The sequence below is a fragment of the Melopsittacus undulatus genome, chromosome 11, assembly GCF_012275295.1.
Source record: "Melopsittacus undulatus isolate bMelUnd1 chromosome 11, bMelUnd1.mat.Z, whole genome shotgun sequence".
NCBI classification, from domain to species: domain Eukaryota; kingdom Metazoa; phylum Chordata; class Aves; order Psittaciformes; family Psittaculidae; genus Melopsittacus; species Melopsittacus undulatus.
This window is the reverse complement of record NC_047537.1, coordinates 17,355,614-17,381,952: the sequence shown is the minus strand read 5'-3', so window position 1 is coordinate 17,381,952 and position 26,339 is coordinate 17,355,614. Positions and strand designations below refer to the sequence as shown.

Here is a 26,339-nt window from a genome sequence, read left to right as displayed (position 1 = left end):
CGCCCATGGAGCCCAACGGGACGGCGGCGGCGGGGGGCAACTCCTCGGCGGGCGGCGGCGGCCCCGGGAGCGGCCCCCTCCTTATCCCCTCGGCCTTCGGGACGGTGCTGTCGGTGATGTACGTGGCCGGCGTGGCGGGCAACGTGTACACGCTGGTGGTGATGTGCCACTCGGCGCGCTGCGCCGCCCCCATGTACAGCTCCATCGTCAGCCTGGCCCTGGCCGACCTGCTCTACCTCTCCACTATCCCCTTCATCGTCTGCACCTACCTGGCTCAGGACTGGTACTTCGGGGACCTGGGGTGCCGCATCCTGCTCAGCCTGGACCTGCTCACCATGCATGCCAGCATCTTCACCCTGACTCTAATGTGCACCGAGCGCTACCTGGCCGTCACCCGGCCCCTGGACACACTGAAGAGGTCACGGGGTTACCGGAAGGTCACAGCAGGGGCTGTCTGGTCAGTCTCATTGCTCCTTACTCTGCCCATGATGCTGATGGTCACCCTGACTGAGGGGGGAAAGGCAGGGGGCAAGGTGAAGAGGATGTGTGCACCTACCTGGAGCATGGATGCCTACCGGACCTACTTGACGGTGCTCTTCAGCACTAGTATCATGGCCCCAGGAATCATCATTGGATTCCTCTACACACGCCTGGCCAGGACCTACCTAGAGTCCCAGAAGAATCCCCCCCACAAGGAGAAGAGCAAGAGGTCCCCCCGACAAAAGGTCCTCATCATGATCTTCAGCATCGTGCTGGTCTTCTGGGCCTGTTTCCTGCCATTTTGGATCTGGCAGCTGGTGCGACTCTACAGCAGCTCCCTCCAGCTCACCACCCAAACCCAAAAGTGCATTAATTACCTGGTGACCTGCCTGACCTACAGCAACAGCTGCATCAACCCCTTCCTCTACACCCTGCTCACTAAAAACTACCGGGAGTACCTGCGCAACAGGCACCGCAACTTCTACAGGTTCACATCCTCCTTCCGCAAAAGGGGCTCCAACCTGCAGTGCTCCTGGGGACGGTCCATGTCCTCCAGCAACCAGTACGACTACAGCTCGGAGGCCCTGGGCATGGCAACGCTGAAGGATAAGTGAGGAAGAGGAGGTGCTCCAGAGACACCAGGACCAGCAGAGCATCTGGCCAAGGTAGGGCTTTGAGACCCCTTAGTCCTGAAGGGTCCTAAAACCTCATTTCTGGCAGTCACTTCAGTTAGGTGCAAGAAGTTGTGTGAACCCAAGTACTATGAGATGCATCCAAATTTCCGTCTGGCTTAGGGCTGTAAGGGGGCTCCTGTCCCAGCAACCACACAGGACTTTGGTTTTGGGTGCAGAAGATGAGGTGGACACTTTGTTGGGTACTATCAAACTCTTTCCACACTTTGCTGAGTTTTGCCCAGCTCCAGCTCTGCACACCCTTCCTCTTGCGTGGTTCCTCAGCCTGTCTTTGAGCTACAGCTGGGTCAGATCTGCAAAGGTCTGAAATTGTCCTGGTATTGCTTAATTTAGCTGCAAGCCTTGGATTTGTCCTATTGCCATTATCTGGTATTTGAGTGTGTAAAGAGACATTTAAGCTCCTTTTCCTATTACTTTATAGTGCACTACAGTTTCATCAAGCTTAAAGTCTCTATTTTAAAACTCACTGCAGCACTACTTCAAACTCAAGCATTCAAAACCCACAAGGTAAGCTCTCAGAAACCACAGGATTACATTAAAAGAAAACAAAAAGCCTTGTTCTTTTTTAAGGTTTCTACCTAAGGTGATTTGAATTTACCACTGATTTTCTTTCAGTTGATCCCTTTCTTAACATTTCAGCAGGGCTTGGAAAACTGAAAATTTGCCTTGAAAAGAAAGAAAAATGTCTTATAATCCTATCATTCAAAGACCTGAGGCTCAAAGAAAACTGGCTGAATCCTGTATCATGGGACTCATCAGAAAAAGGATAAATTTATTCATGACATTTGATCAGAAACATTTTGCCTCAATGTATTCTGCTCATTTTCTCCCCATAGAAAATCCCCACCAGATACTGGAGATGCCTGTAAGCATCTAAACAATTGTAAACCCTCAGTTTATAAAATAAATGCTGATTAAAAACTGGACCATCCTCAGGTTTCCCCTTGCATGGGCTCTTCCCCCAGACTGGGTGGTGTATTTACCTGGGGAGAGGCTGCTGTTCCCAGCTCTTCTCTGCAGAGCTCATGCACGTTAAGGATGCAGTTGTGTTCAGTATTACCCTTTCATGTTCAGGGACTGGCTCTGGGGGCAGGTGAAGCACGATCTGAGTTGCATGAACTATTGCTGGCAGCTACTGATACCCAGGGACTACGGGCAATTGCTTAAGGAACAGTCATTTCCACTTTCTTATGGCGTACTCCAACCCCTGTGTGCTTTAGAGAAGTCCCATTCCAGCTCTGCAGTATTAATGTGTTCCCATGTCCTTGGGTGATCCTCTTGTGTCACACACCAAACTTCAGGATACGTTTGTGCTAAAGCAGAGACACAAAGTGCCAACAGCACAGCCTGTGACTGCGAGCAGAGAACACAGCCCAGCAACATGTTGCATTTTATGCACTCAACTAACAGTGGAAAAAGAAAGCCTTTAGGGCACATGTTGGATGAAGACCAGGGACACACGTTCCTGTGCCAGGAGTCAGGCATTCTTCTTCTAGATGCAGTTGTTGGGGTGTTTTCTGGGGAGAAGGGAATAAGTAACTCACCTTGCTCATATTACTTGTGATCATTGGACTGTCTTTGAAACACTGGTGACCACTTTGTCATGTTCCAGCATTGTATGGACTACTAAGCTGGAAAGAATAAATAGGCTTAATGGAGCTCATTTCCTTATGTGAAAGAGGGGGACTAACATGCAGTTCATGCTGGGAATCAGCAGGGAACTCAGGCTTCAACAGCTTTTAGGAACAACTTTTCAGGAACTAATTCATTTTTTAATTATGAATTCTGAAGTCATTGTTACTTTTCCTTTGCTTCCCATTTCTGAGGCTGGAAGTCACTCCCATAGAAGAATAACAAAGATAAGACTTAACTCAAAAGGTGGTGTGGGAAAGTTGGAGCACATGCGTCATCTGTGAGGTGTGCTGTGCCATCCTGCTCTTGGGAAGCGTGACGGTGAGGCCGGACAGACATCCTGGCTGCAGCCCTTGCAGGTCACACATGCCATTTGCCCACCTCTGAGAGAGAAAATTGTATTTCCTTACAGCTATAGAAAAAAAAACCCACCCTGATGTGCATCCTGCCCTGATACAGTGCTGATTTCTCTTGAGTTCCATTGCTCAGGCCGAGGCCCCTGAAAGGTCCTTGGAAGCCCACATAGCCACCAGTGTCACCATATATGAAATAGTTGCATAGCCTATCATGTATCTGTTAACAGATATGAAAGGGGAAGCAAATGATAAAAGAGCTGTAAGGTCCTTTCCAACCCTAACTATTCTATGATTCTATGATTAGGGAATATGCTTTCTGCTTAATAAAAAACATAGTTATTAGTAAGAAGAGGAAGCAGAAAACAAGTCGTGCTTAGGAAAAAGGCATGAAAATGCAGAGCAGGTGAGATCTATACTTGTAACCTAAGTTTGGTATAAGCAAACAGAAAGATTTGGTTTGGGGTATGCTTCCCAAGACATCAGCCCCCAGAAGTGATTCTGCTACCTTGCTCAGCATCACGAACAGTGTGAAGGGGATGTGCTTTCTGTGCCACATCATCAGAGCATTAAACAACAAAGGGTTGATGGAGGAGCATCCAGATGAAAGACAAAATATTAGGTATTTGTCACTCGTAAGGTTTTTCAGCCAGTATGTGCTGCATTCTAGTCCTGTCTCAGCACTGGTCCTCTCTCCTATCCTACAGGGCTACTCTGATGAGAGAACCAGTAAATCTGACAATGCCCCCAAAGCAGTTGGGCAGAGGAGAGCCTGTTTAACTGGCCAGCAAGCAGGAGATGCTGCTGTGTGTAATGAATGATGGCTCTTCAGCAGCCTGTGGAGAATAACACAATGCAGACCTTCGCAAACACGACTCCACAGGAGCCACTCATACTCCTGGGGATCAGAGCTCAATTTAAAATGAGAATTACATAAACAACATCCCTCTTATTGTCCCATCAGACCGGTACTAATGCCAAAAGTCGGTAGGTTTGACCCACTCCATAAATACCCTGCAAGAGCAGACGTTTTAACTGAGCTCCTGTTGTCTGTAATTGGGCAAGCCTTAACTCTTCTTGGTGTGCTCATGTTTTGGAGATGAGGACACAGCCTTTGTGTCTCTTCCTTTAGCAACAAAACCAAATTAATTTAAATCAAACAACTTAGGTAGCTTTGGAAGGGGACTGCTGCGGCCTCTCTAGAGCACAGAGTCCTGTCCGCTCACCTGTAACAGGTACCATTGCCCACTGCTCACCCAGAGTATTCTGGGGAGGGTGTTGGTTTGGTAGGATTCAGTATTCATAAGCACATCTCCTTTTGTGCAGGCCATGAAAAACTGCTGGAAAGCAGCTCAGGCTATTTCCTATGTGAGGGAGAGGTTTTACCTGTCCCCAACACTAAAAAGGATAAGTAAACTCCCAAAATAATGAGATTAAAACCACATCTTGTCTCCTCAACCACAGAGGCCACAGAAGTGTACGAAAATTGAGATAGACACACAACCAGATGGGACTTTGCATACTCCACATGTCTTGTCACTTATGGTAAATCCAAAGCATCCCAGGCCAGGAGGCTGAAGTAACAACAGGAAAATCTGTCAGGCTGTAACTCAGCAAAATGTGTGGATTTCGTTGTAAACAATGTTACTTTGGCTATTACCTGGTCTAGTGGAAGGTGTCCCTGCCCATAGCAGAAGGGTGGAAGTAGCTGAGCTTTAAGGTCCCTTCCAACCCAAACTACCCCATGATTCTATTCTCCTACATTCCAAGAATTCAAGCTGTATGTACTGTAGGATCAGTTATCATACCCAAATCACTGTAATCCTGTGGTTCATAATGCTTTCAAAAAACTCATTCTAAATGATATTTTGCTGCAGGATTCAGTTCTTCAGCAGAATGAACACGGTAATGTTAGGCAAGGCAGCAGCATTGTTCTTGTTGGGCCAGAGCTTGTAACTTCAAAACTCCATACGTGCTTTACAAGAAATTACTTTAATCACTAGATAATCTTTTCCAGTACCCCTGAGGGTTGAGGGATTTATGATTAAGAAAAGAGAAAAAGGCAACTCAGACTGTGAAAGAAATGCAGTTTCATCCTGAGTGCTCTTTCCTTCCTTTAATCTAAGGTAGTATCTGCTGCAGCAGTGGCAATTTTTCTGCTTTCACTTGAAAAGAGAACACCAGCCCTTTGTGGGACAAGTGTGAATGGTTGTTTCCACCAGACACAGGAGAATCCATTTGAACCTGACTGAATTTTTGCAGACTTCACCTTAAGCCACACCATTTTTAATCATCTTTCTCCTCACTTTTTTAAACCAAATTTGCAACAAATGCTCAAAAGCCCCACATTACAATATAATGAGTGCAATCAAATCCTTAATATTCTAACTCATATTCTAGCCATCATTTTTGGTGGTGATTGAATACCAGGGAAGCCAGTGAAAAGGGTGATTTTAGGAGCATTTTGTACCTTGTGCACTACAAAACACACGGCTTGCTGCCCAGTTGCATTATGAAGGAGAACAGGCAGGACGACTAAATTCATAATCTATTGCATTAGCATGATGAGAGGAGAAAGTGGGTAAACCTCTTACCCCAGTCCAGCCCTCAAGTCATGGGAGCAGGCAACGCAACACCTGAGAAATCTTCAAGACAGTCCCAAAATGTCAGTTGTCTTTGCTGGGAATTTTGGCTGGTTTGGGGATGCTCTGCTCCTGCCATTGTATTCCTGAGTCCCTCTGGTGGCAGCAGCGATCTTCCATCCTAAGGTCTGGGGAAGAAAACTGGCTTTCTCTTTTAGGTTTTGTAACATAGCGGTTCCACACCATCAGGGCACAACCTAACTATAGAATAGCACTTAATATCTTTAAAGTATAACATTACTACAACATCTGAAAGGCAAAAGCCTGTTTTGAAGAGAAAGCTCACTCCCAACTGCTAACTTCCCTCTCCCACGTTTTCTTTCCATGTTGAATCCAGACTGACTTTATTCCTGTCATTTTGCACAGCATCCACACTGCCAGCACCCACAGAAACACCCAGAGCTGGTGACTAAATGCAGCTTAGCCTAGCTGGAGGGGATTTTGCCTTATAATATTGGTTGTTGCTGTTAGTTTCAAGTTTTTCTAGGGAATAGGAGAGACACAGAGTTAATTGCAATAGCTTATAAGAAATATATTGCTTTATCTTCAAAATCATAGCTGCAGCTTCACAGGATATAAGTAGCCTTTAAAGTTATTGTTATTATCATTATACAAGCTTTTTTGCCCTTGTTTGGGAATGTATCTAAAACACATCAGGCAGAAAGGATGTGCCAGTTGGTAGCAAAGTGTTGGTGGAGGTGGATAGCCCAGGCTGGGTTTTGTGAGAGCTGATGAAGGAGCTTGCTACTGGCTCACTCAGCCAAACCTTTAGGATGCCACAAGGTTCTGTCAGACACCCAACACTAAAAGAAGTGATTGAGGTATATTAAAGAAAGGGACATACACTTAAAGGGTTTTTCTAAATGTAAATATTTCTGCTCAACAATCCAGTTTTCAACCCACACTGAGTTTCTAATGTGGGGTTTATAACCTCTGGGGGAGATTAATGTCATCCCAGCAGGTTCTGAATAGTCACAACTGAGCTTTGTGATCTGTGGTCCCAGCTAGAGCTGTCTTGTCCCCCGAAAAACAGGTTCCCCAATGGGATATACCAAAGCAAAAAAACCCTGCTGTAGTATTTTCCCTTTTTTCCCAGTTCAAGACAATTAAAAGAGGAAAGGAGGAAAATAATCCCAAAGAATTCTCCTGGTATTTGGGCTCTATTTTTCTGGTTTTCTCAATTTCTAATTTAAATGAAACGGGTTTTTTGCAATCACTAGGAATGCTTCTGCAGTGAGAAACAAGGTGAAGAGTTAGGAAGCATTTGTTGGAATCACTAAAGAAGGCTGAACTTGCAGAAGGTCCCACCCCAACCCCTCCATCAAGATACCTGGAGGGAAAGTTATAAGTAGGCTTGTGCAAAATCAAACATCCAGCAGTAGCAGCCTATAACAGTGCTTGGCAGAGGATACAATTCTAAACCCAGAGTGGTGTTGATGCTGGAGAAGTAAAATCTGCTCAGTTTGTTTCAGCTTGTTTAGCCCAGTGTCTCTCTGCATTGTCATTAGCCCTTCCTTGCGCATTCCCTCAGGATCTTGAATTCGGCTCCTGAATTCTTAACTGAAGCCAAACATGATTTCATCCAAACAAAGCAAGGGAGATTCCTAAGGTTAAATGTGGTGTGTCTATAAACACAGCCTTTTGCAGACAGTTACCACTTCATAGATGCGCCCCTGCAAACCTCACCAGCCACATCCATCAAATTCACACCAATTCTGTGCCTTTTATTTTTTTAAATATCAGCTTGACATTTGAGAAGCTCAGCGCTGGCTCCTGCAAGAAGCCTCCCAGGAAAAGGCACTCCATAGCAATGGCTTCTCAGGCTACACTGAATTTAAAACCTGAAAGAATGAAGAAGGTAAATTAACTGTAATGCAGTAATGCTAAAAGAGAAGAGACAGCGACACTCTTGAAGACACATGTAGAGGGAGGACACCTAAACCTGCAGGACATGCAGGTCCCACTAGACAAGCTGTGAATAGCAGTGGGCAGTACCAGCTCTGGTGCAGAGTGCTGCAGCATCCTCCCTTTGGGGAGCACAGGCTGGCAGCTCTCAACTACCCCTGTAACCCTAGAGTTAAATGGAGTTTCTGCTTTTTCTTTGTAACAGGTTTGTTATTTTCTTTCAGTTAATGCTGTAGAAGGGGAAATGGGAATGGCATTACTCTAAAATCAGTATGGCATTACTCTAATCCCCACATTCTGAAAGCACCTTTCTGCCCCTGGACAATGTTCAGATTAAGGAGCAGTAGCAAGAGTACACGGGAGTCCACAGCACTTGCCTATATCATGCCTCACAGTAGCAGCAGTTATCTGATCCTATTCAAGTGTGTATATTTATCTCTTTCTTCACATCATCTGCTGGTGGGGATTTAGAGGCCATTCATCCCCAGAGCACTAGTGCTGTTGATAAGTAACCCAGGCAGGCTAAGAGCAAGACAGCTAATAAAATCCAGAAATTTCTAAGGGAGTTGATGGTGGAAATGCCTATTGAGATAGCACTCACCGTCAGAGCTGAAGGGAGAGACTAACTTAAACCAGGAGAGGCCAGAAGTCCTGGCTTCTCATAGAAAAACACTGCTAACTTACACTGTGACCTTGGAGAACTCACTCATTCTTGTGCCACTGTTCACTAAGTGCCCAGAAAACAGCAACATCATTTCCATCATATGCACAATTGTTTTAAGATGTCACTGATTAAATGGTCTGACATCCTTGGATGAGAGGTGCTAAAGGTGCAGAAGGAGAAAAGCCTACTTGTAGGGATAACTTAGGGTTCAGGTTAGCTATTAATGGTCAAACAGAAGAAATGCGAGTGTATGAGAACTTCTACATTTTTAATTAATGGTAGTTGGTTGGTTTCTGATTCATGGCAAAGATAATCACTTACCCTACAGCAGTGGCAGCTGTGCTCAGCTGGCTTCACTGGGAACACAGCTGAAATAAACCTCCTGATAAAATCCATACCCTCTATAAAGCCCTCCTTGAGCAAGAAAACAATATCAGGAGATACAATAGGAAAGCAAAATCTTTCTTCTTTACCTCCTGGGGGCCTCTTCTTCCCCACATTATGGGTTGGGGGCACTACCAGTGGGATTGTGGTGCAGAGGAGGCTGAACAGAAGAATTACCCCAATGCTCATCACTGATTGCTGAACACAGCAGAGCTTCCCTGACATTTTCTTGTTGGCATCCTTTTAGAATGATTAAATCTGTCGAGGAACCTCTGCCTGAGGCACAGCACGAGTAATTCTCAACAACAGAAGCAGAGGAAATAGCAACCCCCTAACTTTGCCTGGCTGTTTTCATTTGTTTGTTTTAATACAAAGGCAAGTTTATTATGGCAAACACATCTCAAACTTCAAAGCGTCTCCTCTACCTTTGCAGCAGCTTCTTCTAAGCAGGATGAGAAAGTGAAACCCCACAGTGTATAGTGCCCAATGGTAGAGGAGAAACTCCTTGCAGGTCTGGTTTAAATGGGGGTGACCATAGTGGAGGGATTGGGAACATTGCTGGAGCATCACTTGGTCCTTTACCTCCATTGATATAATGTGAATGTTTTCTGTAAGAGGCACTGTGTGTTCTGGGTATTCAGTATCTATCCCTGTTACTCAGAAGAAAAAACAACCCTCAAACCTGTAAGAAGTCTTGGGTTTCGTCCCATAAAAGACAAGAAAAAGCTTTAAACCTGTAACTTCACAGCTTTGGGAAAATGTGTCCTCCCAGCGCTATGCCTCATGTTCCCAGTCCCAGCAGGACCCATGGGAGAGGGGCCTCGGGTGTGGGGAGAAGGGCTTTGAAAAGTGCCCTGCCTCAAAATGCAAAAGGGATACAGTCCTTGTGTCATACTGAATTATTCATTAATCTTAATGGGAGCCCAGGGAAATAGCTTTAGGCTGAGAGGAGGCTCAGGATGGCAACACTACATCATCATCATGCTGCCTCTGGTAATAAGGCTTTAAACCTGGCATGAAAATAGGACAGGGATGAGATAGGCACCCAAGGGGGCTCCAGAGCAGGCAGTGCCAGGAACCTGTTGAAATCTCACCTCCTGGCATGATCCTGATGCAGAACCAGTGGCTGATGTGAGAACCATGTGCCCCATTCAAGGTGCAGCCAACTCCCAGCTTAAATTCCTTGCAGTCCTCTTCCTTTCTTGCCCTATTCATTGTGCTCACAAGCAAACCCAGTGTGGGGGGCTCCAAACTCCACTACAAGCACCAAGCTCTCATGGTGTAGGATGAGGAATTACAGAGGCAGCATGGAGCAATCAGGAGCAGAGTGTCTCTGCCCTTCTGATGGACACAGAAAGAAACAGAGAAGCTCATTGGCACGAGCACATTAGCTTAGATCTCAAAGCAGCATCTTAACAGGCATTTTTATCTTCTGACACATTCTTCAGTAAATGTTTATCTTGGAGCTGTGTGCCATTCAGGCTCAGTCTGTGGAGGGTCTATGTATAATTACAGACTTCATTCCAGGACCTGCCTTAACAATGTGCATTCCCATTGCTTGCCATAGACAGACTCTCCTGCCCACGCTGAAGAGATGTTCAACAGAAAGATCATGGATCAAACATGACTGTTTAGGTTATTTGTTCAGTAGAAATGTAGTTGGTTTTAGCATGTTTTTATCTTTGGTGTTCTTACTTTAATCTTCGGGTTTTTGTTCTGTCTTTGCATGTTCTGTCCTTCGAGTTACATTTCCTTCTCAGCAACAAGTTGCAGCCTCCCCAGGGACTCTGCTTCCACCCTCAATTTGCTCCATAGCTAAAACCACCACCTGTCAGACTCTTTATACTCCAGCAACAGTTGCAAGGCATTGGAGAAATTTCCTACCTCTTTAATTTCAAATCTCTCATTTCAGGCTGTCTGCAAGGAAGGCAAAAGTCTCTATTGATTTCCAGAACCTAATCAGCAATCAGGCGTGCTTCTGCAAGTGTGATTGCCATAAGCAAATCCTTCAACTACATTACAGAAGTTATGTTTGCATAGCTAGCAGAATGATTTGACAAGTTTTACTGTTGCTCCAGCCTCAAACTCCTCTGTCCCCTCATCTAGGTTGGTACATCTGGTTTTGCAGTCTTGTGGGTCTAAAGGATTAAGCCATTTTCCCAATCAAGCCAAAACCAATTATTTCTTGTCCCATCAGCTTCACTGTCCACCCCAGGCAAATAAACCAATACAAGTACAGGCCCTGAAAAGTAGCACTTGTGAAATGACATCTTCAAACCTGTTGTTAAAAGCATGGGTGAAAAACTTCAAAGCACTTGAGCGTATTCTTGTTTAAAAATACCATTCAGACCAGTAAATGGCTGAATTCACAACCCAACAACTTTTACCCCACTGCAGCTAGAAATACCTCTATGACTTGTGTTCTCAGAGCACTGGGGCTCTACCTTCAGTTTTCTCCTTTCTGGTCAGTGAGTAAGGCAGCAGCTTCCCTCTTCAGAGATACACATTAGCCCCCAGCCAGGCTTTGTAAAGCTTTGTGAAGCAGAATAACCATCAGGAACCTTTATATCTTTGGCCAGAGCACCCATGAAAACAGGACTTCAATCCACACTAACAATTTCTATGATGGATCTTCAGTAGGGAAGGGACTGCACACATAACGGCTCAGCGTGAGGGAGCACTTTTCCTTACACTGCCTCTGAAGCTGGGGGCTTTTTTCCTGTTCAGTTTTCAATTACTTGGCTCACACTTTATGGACTTCATTTCCCAGCACAGGAACAGCTGGTGGTTTCCGAGGCTGCAGTTGGCAAGGGCAGAGCCTACAATGGATGGTAATTACTTGCTGAGCTCATTGTAGTTGTTCAGCTATTGAATCATTTGGGAAGGCAGGGGAGTATTTGGTTAATTAAGAGCTCCTTTAATCACTGCTAAATTTAGCCTTCCAAAACAGTGCTCTCCTTTCCTGGGTTTGAAAGCCTCTGCTTACCCACACTGCCTGGGAAGCAGGAATTGCTTTCTCTTTGGTCTTGGACTTCAGACATCAAGATGGCACTCGCTCTTCACCTTGTGCTGTCATGGGTTTGGTCCTTATTCACTAATAGCTCTGACCCTCCCACAATTGGCTTCATAGGCATTAAGATCCCTCTGAAGCTGCCACCAGTCCCCAGTGAGATGTTTAATTAAAACCAACTTCCCTGTAAGTGCTCAGGCACTTTGGGGACCAAATTCTCATCTGATTCAAAAAATGCCATTAACAAACAGAATAGCAAAGTATGAGCATTTAACAGAGCCCAGGAAGTGTGAGCAGGAGGAAAGCTTCTGAGCCCTGGTCATTTCTCTGTTGCTGCTGATCTAACAGAGTTGCTGGGCACATGCTTCTTCTGTTTGAGGTTTGTGATAATTTAAGGCTTGGGAAGCAAGTTTATCACCCAGAGGATGCTTTCTGGAGCCTAGACTAACTCCTGGAGGCTCTGGGGAGTCTGCAAGGCAGTGCTCAGGACAAAACAAAGCATTTACAGCTTAAAGTCACATCTTCACTGATGCATCAAGAATGTCCAGTGTGTGCATGTGAATTGAGTCAGGCTTGTAACTGAAGGCATTTATTTGAAGACTTTTGGGGAGAGTTTTGAGGGAAGGACTTAAATGGGAGGTAGGTAGCATTTGGCTCAAGCTGAGTACAACTTCATTTTAAACAATGAGCTAGTAGATTTTAAATAATTATTTTCCTTTGGGTTTTTTTAAGTGATTTCATCCTTTGCCCTAGATTAATTTAACACATCATATTCTTCACACCCAGTTATCAGTCAGGTGTAACTACTTCTGCAGATACACCCATGGGATTTGGCTGTGAGGGTTTTAAAGGCTTTGCTTTTCCTTTTTCCCCTCCTTTCTGAACACCTGCAGTTGACTTCCATGCTGGAACAAGTGTTCACCAGCATGTGCCAGCTGACAGAATAATCCCCTTTGGACTTCGAAGTGAAAATGTTTAGAGCCTCCAAGAGGTAGCAACTCCTGCAACCCTGCCTGTGGCACACACAAAGTAAAGAGCAAGAAGCATCTGTACTGAAGCTCATTCTCCACAATATGCTTCAGAGCAAAGCAAGCATTTTTTTTCTGTTAGGAAGACACTAGAATTATTAGAATATCAGTGTATTAGACTAAGCCAGACCTCTCATGTCTGGGGACACACCAGTCTTTTACAAAGGCACCCATGAACTTCTTGTATGCTGCTCTTCATGTAAATGCTGCAAAAAAAGGAAAATCATTTTTAAACAGCTTTTTTTTAAAGCAAACTCTGCAAAACAGAAGAGCTGTCAAAGCAGGTTGATTTTAAAACCCGACAACCTTGACAGGGTTCTTGGAGCAGCACGAAGCCACATCACTGCTGCAGTTACCTGTGCTGAGGAAACTGTTGAATGCGATGGAATACAAACCTTGTAACTCTCACATGGGCAGAATAAATGATCTGGAATGATAACTAATGCAGTGATGAAGCTGCAGCAAACTGATCTCAACCCTCAATAGGAAGTTAAATGTCTCTAAAAGACTATTTCAGTCTCTTCTTGCGAAGGGATCCTGTACTCTGCTGTTGTCACTTGGCTATCAGGTGGCTTTATCTTTCCCCACCACATGTACCTGCGAGGTATCAATCCCCATCAAGTGTCATTTGGGATGTCAGACCTTGCTGTTCAGCACTCACCATTACCCAGATTTAGCATTTGCTGCTTCTCAGCACCGCTTCAGCAAGAGGTCTCCCCCTCCCCATCACCTGTAATGTCTTGCTGGGCCCTACAAAAAAGCCCAAGTATTATTTCCCATTCCCCCATAGAGTTGTTCCTGCTGCCACCACCTCCTTAGAGTCTCCAGATGTGTCCTCCTCATCCTAGCTGCTGACTGCACTTTGGACTTGACAGCCCGATCACACCATCCAGCCCTTACCATATCCTTAACCTCCTCCTGGGGTGGTCTCTACCACCCACCATGAGCAGAGCCAAGGGCCACAAGGGTTTTCTTGGCTTCCTACACAGGAGTGTGTGCAGTCAGAATTCTTGTAAGCATCAGTTTTACTGCCTCCTCCCAGCATAAACTGGACAAATTGATGGGAGCCCTGGGCCTAGGGATAAACACCATCTCCTCTGTTTAGAGAAACTGTCTCCTGGATGAATCATGCAGCTGAGCTGACACCCTTACTGCTGGGGAGCTCCTTCGGGGTATGGGAGATGCCTGCAGGCAGGCAGAAAACTTCCCCTGTGATCAGACATGAACAGGAGGAGTCCTTAAGGAGGATTAAGACTAGAAAAAGTCTGCAGACAACTTAGATCCCATAATAACAATCTAAAACTTATTTTGCAGAAATACAGAGAATAGCAATTTTCATCTAAGTCACTCGTAAAAATGCCGTGGGCTGATTTAAGCCTGTGCCAATACAGAGCTTGGCTTTTAGTCGCAATACACCAATATTGCAAAATGCTCAGTTTTATGAAGTTTCCATATTTCAGAGTAGTTTCAGCTTTTCAGCTGTTGAGAAATAGTAAATCCTCATGTGGTTAGGAAGCATTCTTGGCTATTATCTCTAAAAAGAACTACCTTCAGTACTGTCAGGCTAGTATTCTGGAAGCAGACTGAGATTAGATAAGCTCATTAAGTCAGGCATTATTTCCACACCTGTATTCTTCCCAACAAAATAGTATTTCTCAGTGTCAAGGCAGCTAATTTAGAGACAGATTTACTTCTCCCACTGACACCAACCTGAACCACTGGCTTGCTTCATGAATAAAGCTGACTTAGATGTCCACAGGCTGTCCTCCCCTTCAAGGCCTGGAACACAACTAGAAAATACTTGTCTCTTAAGTGATCCAGTCTGGTGCAGCTGGAGTACTCACAATGCATTTATCAAGCATGTCATCACTAATGGAGAACTAAAATCTTACTCATCTAAAGCATTTTGCAATATCCTAGTCCTGCTCCCACCTTTGCCTCCTCCATACCAGGAATGAGCCCTCACCAGTGCCTAGGAAATAGCTATAGATGTCTAGAGGAAGGCACGACTGCAGTCTAAGGAGGCAGGTTAATATCCGAGGTCTTCTTCCCTGCTGCACATCCATCCCCTGCACATCCATCCACAACTAGAAGGAAAGAAAAGTGAGGTTCAATAACCCTGTTCAGCTGATGGGCAGGGGAGAGGCAGACAATGATATTTAAGATAATTGATCCATTTATTCCATTAATTAAAACCAAGGCTTTAAAGCTCAGTTCAGTCAAATAGCTTAATAAGAGAATATTACTGTTCCCCATGACCCTTGCCATCTTTATAACTTTAATATATGAGTTATAAGCGTCCACACAATTACAGTCCTATTACACTCTCCACTCCAGGGGAGTCAGGTGAACAGCACAGCTTCTCTCAAACCCCTTTGCTTCTGCCCTGCTCAGCATCCTGCAAACCACAAAGTTGGCCTGAGCAGAGGGCAGAATAATTAATTTAGACCCAAACACCTCAAAAGTATCTCCCTGTACAGTTCAGCTATGGAAAGGCTTTTGATTACTGCCCTTCCGTGCATGTCGTATGGCTGAAGTATTTAATTTAAGGAGAATGATTAGAAGAGGATAAGTTTTAATAGCCTGCTCCTAAGCCTAGATAAAAATCTTAGCTACAGAGTGGAAACGTGTTGAACTTGTATTGCAAGTGATAATTTCTGCAGCACACTGGCATTCAGTGACTCACAAGCCAACTGGAGGTGCTAAAAGCATTTAGAAAACAAAGTCAAGAGGTATCAAGTCCCATTTGTAGAGATGAAAATACCAAGGCTCAAAGGCAGTGGGCAGTCAGCTGTGAAGATGGAAGACTTCAAGGCTCTTGGCACTAATAAACGTGACACGAGTGAGTGCCTTCATCACCTGCTGAGCCATGTGGTTTCAGGTGGGCACGCTTCGAGATGAGAACAGCCTTCCTGAGAAATCCACATGCCTTTATTTCCTGCCTGTGCTGAGGCAGAGAAATGAGATTCTCCCTGCCTGCATATGGTCTGAAGAGGAAGATCGCAAAAAATGTGTCTAACTAGAAAGGGAAAAAGCAGGGAGAGGAGTATGATGTACAGAGACTGTGCAAGCACGAAAAAGCAGAGTAGAATCTCAATAGAGAGCATCAGGGAGCAGGTACACATCCCCTGCTCCTCAACTAAAGGATTACAAAATGAATAAAACTTTGTTCTTTTTACAGTTCTAGAAATTCTGAATTTTTCAAACCCTCTTCTTTCCTTTCTCCAAGGGAAAAAATTCTGTATAGATCTGTATATTTACAGATTGAGTCTTAATTTCTTCTTGGATTGTTTCTTATTTACAGGACCAGAGTCCACCTAGTGCCAGAAAAGATACAATAGACATATGCCATACACAGAGGCCACTGTCACCTAGAAAAGGCCCAGCTGATACACAAGATACACGCAGAAGAAAGATTAATTTGCCATTTTTAAAAAGGATGGATGCAGCATGGCTTGTTTTAGCATACTCAACATTCACCATTAATTCAAACAGAATATGGACAGTAAATGGTACCAAGGAAGAGGTCCCATTGAAAGTTCTCTAAAGGGTTTTAATAGCAAGAGCTTTGCTGCCTAAAAACTCACAGCTACCAGTTGTGTTCCTGACCTTCTAATGAAACAATAAAGCAGACTGAGGGGGAAAAACATCAGCTCAACATCGACACAGATGTTTCAGTGTGGGAGAAGGCTCCTTTAGCTGCCTAACACCATCTTAAACTTAGCTTACCCCTCTGCTTGACTGACTTTTCTTGTATTTCTTTTTTCATACTAGTAAATGACAGTTCATTTTGATCATGTTCCTCCCTGTGGAAAGGAATTCCTAACTAATTCCTATCTCCCTTTAAAATAAAGGGACAAATGAGAAAAACATATTTTTTGCTCACAGCACTGCCTAGTGAAAGTAGAAATAATGCAAGCACAAGATCACTTTTCTCACTTATTTTGTGCTGAGAAGTGTAAGGACTAAATGGGCTTAGAGTTTGTCTGGCTTTACAGCAGCTTTTAAGTTTTGCATCACCTGGCAAAATGTGGTCTTTTTCTATTGGGTTATTCAGTGAATCATATTTAAAGCCCTAATATGCAGAGAGCACTTCCAGAACATACATAAATCAGTAACATAAAACAGAAATGATATTTGCCTGCTAGAGGGAATGAAGGAAACCACCATCCAGAGCCAACACAGGCAAACTGACTCCATTAGGAAATGCCGTTGTTTATTCCCCCCAGATTTTATGGTCTGGCTGGCGAGTCTGATGCTGAGGAGGTCAACTCTGAAGGGTTAATCCTCCCAGAGGCCTTACCCAGGCACTGAGAAACACTCTCAAAAGGAAGCATCAAGGTATTTTTCTGTGGGGTCAGCAGCAAAGTGTGTAGGCACCTGCATATACAGCTTAATGTAATTGTGTAAACTGAGGAACAAGGAAGAGACAAATTCTCAAGGTGTCTGTCCAGAAAAATCATGCATTAGTACCTTAGTTGGCTTTTTGTGGTGTTGTAGTTAACAAAAGAATGGGAGGGATAGCAATTTCTCAAATGAACTTTCTGAACACTGGAGACCTATTCCAAGAAATTTCCAGAAGCAAGTAACAGGAATGCTCCGTAAATCTCAGCTTTTCTCTATAAATAAACTATTTTGTTCAAGAAGAGACACTATGGTTTCAGGTACATATTCAGTCAGTACATCTACACCGAGTCATCAGCTTGAAGTCTTCAGTGGAGGTCTCAGTGAAGCTCATTATTAACAATATATCTGACCTGGCAGCTCATAGATTCAATCTATCCAGATTGCTTTGGACAGCTTCAAGATTATTCAGCTGTAAATCTAAGTATTTTGAGGGTTTTGCTTTGTTTGGATGCATCTAGAGGTTACAAAAACAAAAGAGATGGTACTTCCAGGCTGCTTTATTGATTGCACAGTAAGACCTAACCAAGCAAAGCATTTCTCGTTGTGATGTAGCCTGATCTGTATGTGCAGCATCCCGTTAAAGTCAATGAGGATTCATGAAGGAGCAGTCCTACCATCACTACAAAACAGTCACTGACAAAGAACAAAAGGAAAAGAAGAAATTAAGTTTCTCTAGGACCTGTTTCAAAATCAAGTACTCACTGTGCACAAGTCATCATGAAAGACAAGAATGCTCAACAGCAGGCAGCACTGATCCCTACCTTGTCATTATTTCAACTACATGAGAAAACAGGCAAGATGGAAAGAAGTCTCTCTGAAATAAAGGGTGTTGTTTCAAATACGGACAATGCCTGTAAAGGATCAAAATAAAGAATATTTGGAAAAAAATGAATGCTGAAGAAAAATCTCAGAAGTTGATCAACATTTGACAGTCCCAGCACTGTTAGAAATTCTTCTCAAAGATTAATACACTTCATGGGTGAAAAAGAAAAGCTTTTCTGCTCCAGCCAGCTTATGAATAAATAATGGACTGAGCTTACACACCCTATTCGATATATGCTACAGGTAAAGATTATACATGCTGGACAGAACTGAGTGATTAAATAAGTGGTTTGAGGGGAGATGAAGGACAATCAAAGATAGATGTGCAGTTTGGAAACAGGACAGTTATTTTCTTTGGACAGTCCATCCTGAAAAGCTTTAGTAGAAGCCTCCAGCACTCACACAGAAGATTAAAAAATGCCTACACAGATACTTTAGGCATAAATTGATGATCATTGAAAGAGTTGAGCAGCAGGTCTCAGCAAACAAGATGTTAAATTAGCTTTCAGCTTCCTAAAGTTTACAAACACAGAGATAAGGCAGAGTATGCTCTAGTTCTGCTTCGTATTTTACAGGCAGCATCATGCACTCACCAGAGAATTGCACTTTACAACAGCTGTCCTAACCTGATTTCCCAAGAAGACTGCCTTTCTGAATGAGGCTAAACCACTCCATGCATACCAGAGCCATCTGCAGTTCAGAAAAGAAATAACTCTTCAGCTACTTTTGGAATGTTTGGTTGGATTTCCACACAAGGGACTCAGTGAGGAGACAGGAGTTGGGATTGACTTCTTTTTTGCTTGGGGGAGGGAAAGGGAGGAGGGTGGCTGGTTGTATTTCCCTTCCCCTCCAAGGAGCCCTGACCTCCGGCAACATTTCCTGGGCTTATTCCTAGAATTTAGCCAAGAGAAAAATATTGCACAAGGCTACACATGAGAGCATTAGAGAGATCCACTTCACATGTAAACACTGCATAAGGATATCTAGATGTAGAAGGAATGTGAGGAACTCTGTATTAAAAACAGTCATTGTTATTTACTAGGGAAAGAAAAGCTATAAGGAAGTTCAGATGTGCTAAGAATTCCAACAGCAAAAACTAAACCAGATTTTCTTGACAGCAGAGTCATTATCAATGTCATTTCCACTACACTTTAACGTGCACATCATTATGTGCTACAGCCTTGAAGACTACCCTATTGAGGATTGAAAGCTGCTCTAACACTACAAACTTCATCTGATCACATACCTGTTCATTTTACAGAGGTTTCCAATATTCCCCCAAAGCTTTGAATGAAAAGATAAGTTTCAGAAGTCCCACCATTTCTCAGAAGTTCTCAGGAAGCTTCACTCTTAGTATGGATTCAGACTCTGGCTTGCTGCCATACTTTCTATTTCACCCTTCAAATTCTCTCAAGCAGGCTTTGCCTTTCAGCATGAATAGTTTTCTTTCAAAATACAAATCAATATTCCTAAATCCTTGTCACAAGTATGCTGTCAGGTACAAGGCTGTAAATTTAACGTCAGGACTTTGCCCCAGTTCACACAGAACAAGTGCTACTGCCTCGACTTTCTCTTTACAAAGGTTCTCAAACAACTGGGAAACATCAAGGCAAATCCTGCTCTCGCTGTGTGTTCAATTAAGAGCACCTGTCTGCAGCAGCTTGGCATCAGATGTATGATGGTTTAACAGAACAAATCCTGACCTCAGCATAATCAGGGATCTAAGAAGCAGAGCACATTTCCCAGTAGCCACAGGCAGGCTGAACCTGGAAGAGAAACACAGAAATTGAAGTATTTCAAATGCAGAATTATCTGTCAAGAACTTAGATACCCTTAATCAAAAGTTACTCAGAGTATTTAAGTGGACTACAGTAAATGAAACCAAGTTTGATCATTGAATTCTGCAAATTCCACTCTGCCCCAGGATCATCAGCCTTTCTGCAATTACTGTTTTCCTGCTGGAGGCTTTGACTGCACTGTGCTTCCTCATTTGCTATTTAATTTCTTCATGGAGCTAGATATTGCTTTTAGAGTCCAGATATTGAAGCTTCAAGCACAAAAGAATCCCAGTTGGTACTAAAACATACAGTACCTTGAGTTTTGATGCCTCTTTCAAATGAAGCATTCACAGGTACAGCACAGAAGTTCTCTCACGAATTATATCTGACAGGTTTAGTCATCATATTGAACACATCACTGAAGCTTAAACACTCCAAAAGACAAATATTAACTTGATTTGATTTCTGAATGTCAGTCAATTCATAGCATGAGATGCACCAGGTCTGAGAGATATTGCAACACACAAGGTCTTCAAAAGATGACAACCCAGGAGATGAGCTGAGATTTCCCCCATGGTCCAACATGATTGCTGTGGAGCAGTAGTTCATGGAGGGCAGCTCCAAAAGCGCCATTTTCACTTAGTGCAACCCAAAGCCCACATGACAGACAGCAGTAACTAACACATGGCAAACCAGTTTCTATGACAGTGTTGCAGAATAAGATTCACAGTGAATTAAGTCTTGGAACATCAGAGCTGGAGAATCGCAACCTAAATGCACATAGGTCCCTTAATCTGAATATTCCACTGCTTTCAGGTACTTGTCTGTATCTAAATCTCAAGGTAACATTAGGAATTGAGTTTTAACTCAGTAAAACAGGTGCTGGTGCTCTTGGTCTGCCTTCACATAAGACTTACAACTTGGGTGTTGTGTAAATGTCTTGGAATTAACAGGCTTTGAGACAAGTATTTAGATATGGAACCCAAGATACTTTATTATTTCCATCATCCAGCTATTTTAATAATTATTCCTTGTCAGCACAGACAAGGAAGCCTTTTTCAGGTTTGAGAACAAAGAAATGACATTACAGCAGTCTAATCTTGCTGGTGTACCAAATAGGAACACTCCTAAGAGAACAAGTCCAAGTGTCCTTTCATCATTCCTCCTTATACTGATCTTCAATGTAATCCCCCCAAAATTTACTGTTTTCATGAAAAGGTAGATTAAAAAAGAGAAAACTGTATGCATAAAAAAATAAATCAAAGCACAGATTTTCAAGTTGTTTCACAGAAATGATAAGAGACTATTAATGAAACAAATCAACACCTCTGCTTCAGAACTCCACAAAGTTAGGTTTTCCTACCATTTACTTATCAATGTGCTGCGCTGCAAAATCTTTGCTTGGAATAAGAAAGCAAGGTAGTTTGCAAGATTACACATTGGGTTGTTACTTTACTCCACTGCAATCATCTGCTCTTCTCCGAAGTCCTTGTAATTTATTGTTCAAGGGAAACCACAGGCTACTGGTCCTAGTTAACAGAAAAAAAGTCTTTGTAGTAACTGAAAAAGAGAAGTCCAAAAAGAGCTACTGAGAGACTTTCTGAAGCAGATAAAACATTGCTTTGGACAAGATAAGCCACAGTATTTCACAACACAAGATTTGTAGTTGTGTCAACAACTAAAACCTGAATTTCCTTCAGCTTGGTCTTCAGATTGCATTTAGGCCTCATGAATAGATGCATTCAAAATATTTTACAATCAAGCTCCAGCTTGAGCCTCTATCAATTTAAGGGGTAGGTGGACATCAGCTTCCCTGAGACCCCACCATACCACAGCCCATTGGTTCATGTGGTTTTGTTATCCAGCCTCCCAAGCAGCAAGGCAGGGTTTACAGGATTGAGTCCAATGAGGTCAGAATGGGCTTATGGCAAACCACACCAGAACTAGCTCTTTTCTGAGCTCTGCCCCATCCAGGCCCTGCTGCCCTACCTGGCAATTCTGTAATGATGAGTGCTCACACAAATCCAGAGGACTGTCTGATTACCTCTGCCCAACTCTCCTTTTGAACAGTTATTTCGTGTACAGGGTTACGTGGTCCTTAAAGAGCTTTTAATAATCCTAACAGCAAGCTTCCAACCAGGAGACCATTTTAATTTCATTAAGACCCCAAAAAATTGTAATGCATTGGGAATGCTGCATCCTGATCAAAAGGATCTATTGCAGTGACATTCCCTAGCACAAAGCATTTGTAATCCAAAAGGAACAGGCTTTCTGGCCAACCAGAAAACTGTATTGCAAACTTAGTATTAATTCGTCCCTGTCTGCAGCAGAAAAGTATTTTTAGTAATTCAATAAAAGAGTTCAAGTAAGTCCCAGCAGCCAGAGACAGGTGTATCCCCCACTAATGCCCATGCTAAGGAGAACACATTCATCAGCAGAAGGTACATTCAAAAGAATAACACCCCTCTTGCTCTATGAACTCGGCTCACACTCCCTACAGTCACGTTAGTAACTGAAGAGACTAAATAATTAAATAGCAGCATGGGAGTCATATCAAGACATGGTCCAGAAGATTTGCTTTCTACCCTTTAAAATGGAGGATTTAAAAATAAATTAAAGAGCCCACTCTGGAACTCTTCTTTGTGGCCTTTGCACCTTTGAGACATGAAGACAAACCATCTTCAGAATGCACCAAATCTAAGACGATCTTTAAGGCACAGTTTGCCATAGCTATGCAAATGGACATGTGAAAACGAAGTGTATTACAATATATTAGTGCAGCTGCGAAAACCTAATTGAATGTCAGGTTACAAGACATGTAATGTTCCTTTTTCCTCTCCTCTTGCAGGGCTTCTCTCATTCCATTTGACCTCATGTCCCATCCCCAGAGGGATTACGTCAAGACTGGATCCCCAATGCCATGGTCTGGGTTGCAAGTGAAGGAGATGGTGATGGCATAGCGAGTGCCCCAGTGAACCTTCTCCACCCGATGAAGGTTCTCAGATCCAGAGGTGAAAAAGGAAACCCGGCCTGTAAAGACAAAGTATTTAATCAGTGACATGGAGTTTACCACTCAGCAACCAGCTCTCTACACAGTTCTGCTGTTGTCTCAGTCCAGCTGTTCCCTAGCTACCTGAGAGCCCATAAATCATCACAAACTGTTATGAGCTTATGCTGCACCCTGACAGCTTTATGTACTGTTTAAAACACATTAATCCTTTGTGCCACAAAGCTGGAGACATAATTCCACCATATCACATAGTTTATAAAAGGCAGGAGGAAGCCAAGAATATCTGAAGCCAGTTCTTGGTTGCCTCACATTAAAAAAAGGCAACTCTAGTGACTGCCAGCTAAGCGTGTTGATTTCCTCCCTCCTCCCCTTCTAGTCTGGGCTCTAACTTTAGACCAAAGAAGGAAGAAGTACTATGAAGGTGCCAAAAAGTGTTCAGTGAAAAAATCCTCAGCAGGTTTACAAGCAGCTGTGGCAGCTTCTCAGCACTGTACCACATATTTGCTATAGCTTTTTGTGCACAGTCTGATCCCTCACTATTCGGCCACGTTAGAAAGTTAGGTATTGGTCATAGACAGATTACTGTTCCTTAGAAAGAGCCACTCCATCAACACATTGACTTGGAAATGGGTCTGTAGACGCAAGACCTTACTCCTGTGCTTTCATCCTGTCTGAGCTTTGACCATAGTCCTGCCTTAGGGTTCTCCAGGCCTTAAGTGGCATCAAGATGAAATACAGTTACTTTGATAATAATAGCAGGCATGTATTAGCATCCCACTTGATAAAACAGCAGAATGGATCCCTCTGCACTTCTACATCATTAAAGTGTTCTGCAAATATAAAAGTTTGATGTTTAGCAAGTAACTCTGAACTAATGCAACTCTGTAGGACTGCTCAAGTTCTCCTGAGAAAGCCAGTAATACTCATACACATACCTGTTTCATCCCCATAGTGTGTGATTTCCCTGCTCAGGCCTTTCATTCCACTGTTCAAATGAGATTACAGGTTGCTATAAAGCTTAACATAGGGAACATGACAGACTCTGCCCGAGACCTGTTCACAGTCAGGCAAAATGAAACACATGCCTACTTATAATTTGCACAACAAGAAGCTAAACTATTCCAACCATTACACAAACTCCCCTGCAGAAATGGATACCAGGCACATAATTGGTTTTCTCTTCTAGAAGTAAGCCAAAGATCCAGAAGTTGCTTTGCTTGCATCCTCCTAAGCAGCACATATGGGAAATCTGAACACAACTAGACCAGCCTTATGGAGCTCGGTTTACACACTGATCTCTAAAGTTGGTCTGAGCAGCCTCTGTGTCCCTTGCACATTCTGTTCCAGTTCACTTTTAATCTTTCACAGTTCAAAGAGTAATTCATAACTGCCAAGCAGAAGTCATATCATACCTGCCTGCAGCTACACATCAATAATGAGTAAAGCTATATATATAAATAATAAATTCATTCATATACGCAGCTCATTTACACCTTGGTGTCCTGCTTTATTGGATGAAAGACTAAATGCAGACAATGTATTCCTGTCCTCTGAGTGTTGAATGAACAGTGCTACCCTCAAGGATTTTATGCAAGTCCCTGTGTCATGTTTCACATCATTCAGGTATTATTATTATTAGTCCCTCACCTACTCACCAAGAGCTTTGCCTTAAACTGATTTTCAAGTTTTATTTGACCTGTTATTAGTAGTAGTAATTCAGAGCTAGGCAAGTTTCAGTGTATGGTTTAAGCCAGTTAACTGGAGGGTTTTGGCTATACAAAGTGTCTTGATTTCTTTCTTTAATAAATATGTCTTCATATATGTGGTGTCTCACAGCTCCTTGTGCATCTGGTGCTATGTGTCAATTGGGGTGTCCAAGTCATTGAAGAAGCCCACAGTCAGTTTCCAAAGATAAATTCTTCTCAAGTGAGGAAAAAGTCTTTTAAACCTACTTCCTTTGCAAAACTCTCAAGCAAAAGCTTACCCTTTCCATGGTCCACTATTCTTAATAGCGTAAGGGTTAAAACATCAATAAATACATGGCAATATCATTACCCAGAGACTTCTGGGGAAAAACACAAGATAAAATAAAGCTGCCCTATTACCAGGCAGGATGGCTCCCAGGCTTTCAAGCACACCAAGACTGGATCCCTTTGTAATTTTGCTTCAATACACAGTACATGGAAACCACTTCAAAGATTAAATCACCACAAGGAAGCAAGCAAGCCACAGCCAAGCAAGTTCCTTCAGAAAGTGTGGCCCTACTCCCATGTTATAACCTGTCCTTGCTCTAGCTATTTCTTGACCCATTTTGAATTAAGACTTTTAACCCCTGAAGTTGCAAGCTATGAACCATATTAGCAAGAAGGTAGGATCATATGTAACATAGATCGTGGTTTAGCTATGAGATTACATTCAAAATATTTTAAGTGCACTTAAATTGTTACACACTGCCACAACTAAAATAGCTGTGACAGGGCTTCTCCTTGTGAATGAGAGGAAGGTGTGCATAGGGAAGTTCCCCTAAGCTCTCCAGACTATGAAATATTGATAAAGTGAATGCTGAGCTTCATAAGAGATAAGCGTTGTACTACAAGTGCTAAAGAATGGCTATGCCACTATTCATTGCAGATAAAGGTATATCTGTACCTACGATTTCCTGATGAAACATTTTTTGAGCAACAAAAGCTCAGGAGAAAGTGTAAAACTCTAAATCCTCCTTCCTTTGTCCTTTTCTTTCATTTAACAATGGCCTCAGATCTGTCTTTTCTCCCCTTCTCTGGCCTGCCTGCACGGATTTCTTTCCAACATGCTTTTCTGCCCCACAAAAGAAAACCCGTCTACTACCTCCTGGCACATAATTGCAGTTTGATTTATGAACACTTACTGCTAAAAGTGTAAGCTTTCTGGAGATCACAGGCTACCACTCAATACAATTTTATAGTATATTATCTAACCAAAAAAGAGAAAGTGTGGTCCTTAAGGGATGAACTTTTGGAGAGCAAGAAACAACAATGGGATCATCTCCTGCTCTGAGGTCAATGCTTCAAAGCTTTCAGGAAGAAGCCAACCTTTGAGCTATGTTCTGAAGAATGAAGATTAGAATGGAGGTGTCATGGGGTTAGAAGTAATGCCAAGGGTGAAAGCCAAACGATTTTTTCTCCACTGAGATAAATCTATAGTCTGAAAAGTATTTCATCCTGACTGTGAACCTCTGACACATTCTTCCTTATCACAGCAGGATGCCAAAACCTCCTTTCTTGCTTCTTTAGTTTCAGGATACTTTATATCATCTCCTCCTTCACCTCTATTTCCCATTCCACAGGAATTCAATCACGCAGAGCATACCACAGCAATTAGTGCAGCACACCAAGGCGTTTAGTACTTGTAATGCTTAGACATACAGCCCCATATTAGATAAAACACACATTTTGTATACCTTTCTATTGATGGTATTTCCTATTTCCTGCCCACAAGTACTTATGACTTCTTACAGCTGTTCCCAACTGGCTTCACCATTTCCATCAGGTTG

The 26,339-nt window shown here is 43.0% G+C and overlaps 2 protein-coding genes across 3 annotated transcripts in view; one reads left to right on the top strand and one right to left on the bottom strand.

Annotated features, from left to right (window-relative positions):
- Positions 1-24,628, top strand: LOC101879060 (urotensin-2 receptor-like). Of its 2 annotated transcripts, none has more exons than XM_005144297.4 (2): positions 1-1,145; positions 22,646-24,628. In XM_005144297.4, the coding sequence occupies exon 1, from the start codon at positions 6-8 to the stop codon at positions 1,092-1,094; it is 1,089 nt and encodes a 362-aa protein (XP_005144354.3). In that variant the 5' UTR covers positions 1-5; the 3' UTR covers positions 1,095-1,145; positions 22,646-24,628. The 2 variants fall into 2 exon arrangements, with proteins under 2 accessions (XP_005144354.3, XP_033923550.1); XM_034067659.1 differs by lacking the exon at positions 22,646-24,628 and adding an exon at positions 16,095-16,134.
- Positions 20,766-26,339, bottom strand: part of OGFOD3 (2-oxoglutarate and iron dependent oxygenase domain containing 3) — a 41,232-nt gene continuing 35,658 nt past the window's right edge. Inside the window, exon 9 of the mRNA XM_031044831.2 lies at positions 20,766-22,827. Coding sequence (XP_030900691.2) covers positions 22,691-22,827 — 137 coding nt within the window. The 3' untranslated portion in view covers positions 20,766-22,690. The remainder of the gene's footprint in view (positions 22,828-26,339) is intronic.

Excerpts from the sequence above, each read along its gene's own strand:
- LOC101879060 (XM_005144297.4), top strand. The coding sequence starts at position 6 with ATGGAGCCCAACGGGACGGCGGCGGCGGGGGGCAACTCCTCGGCGGGC.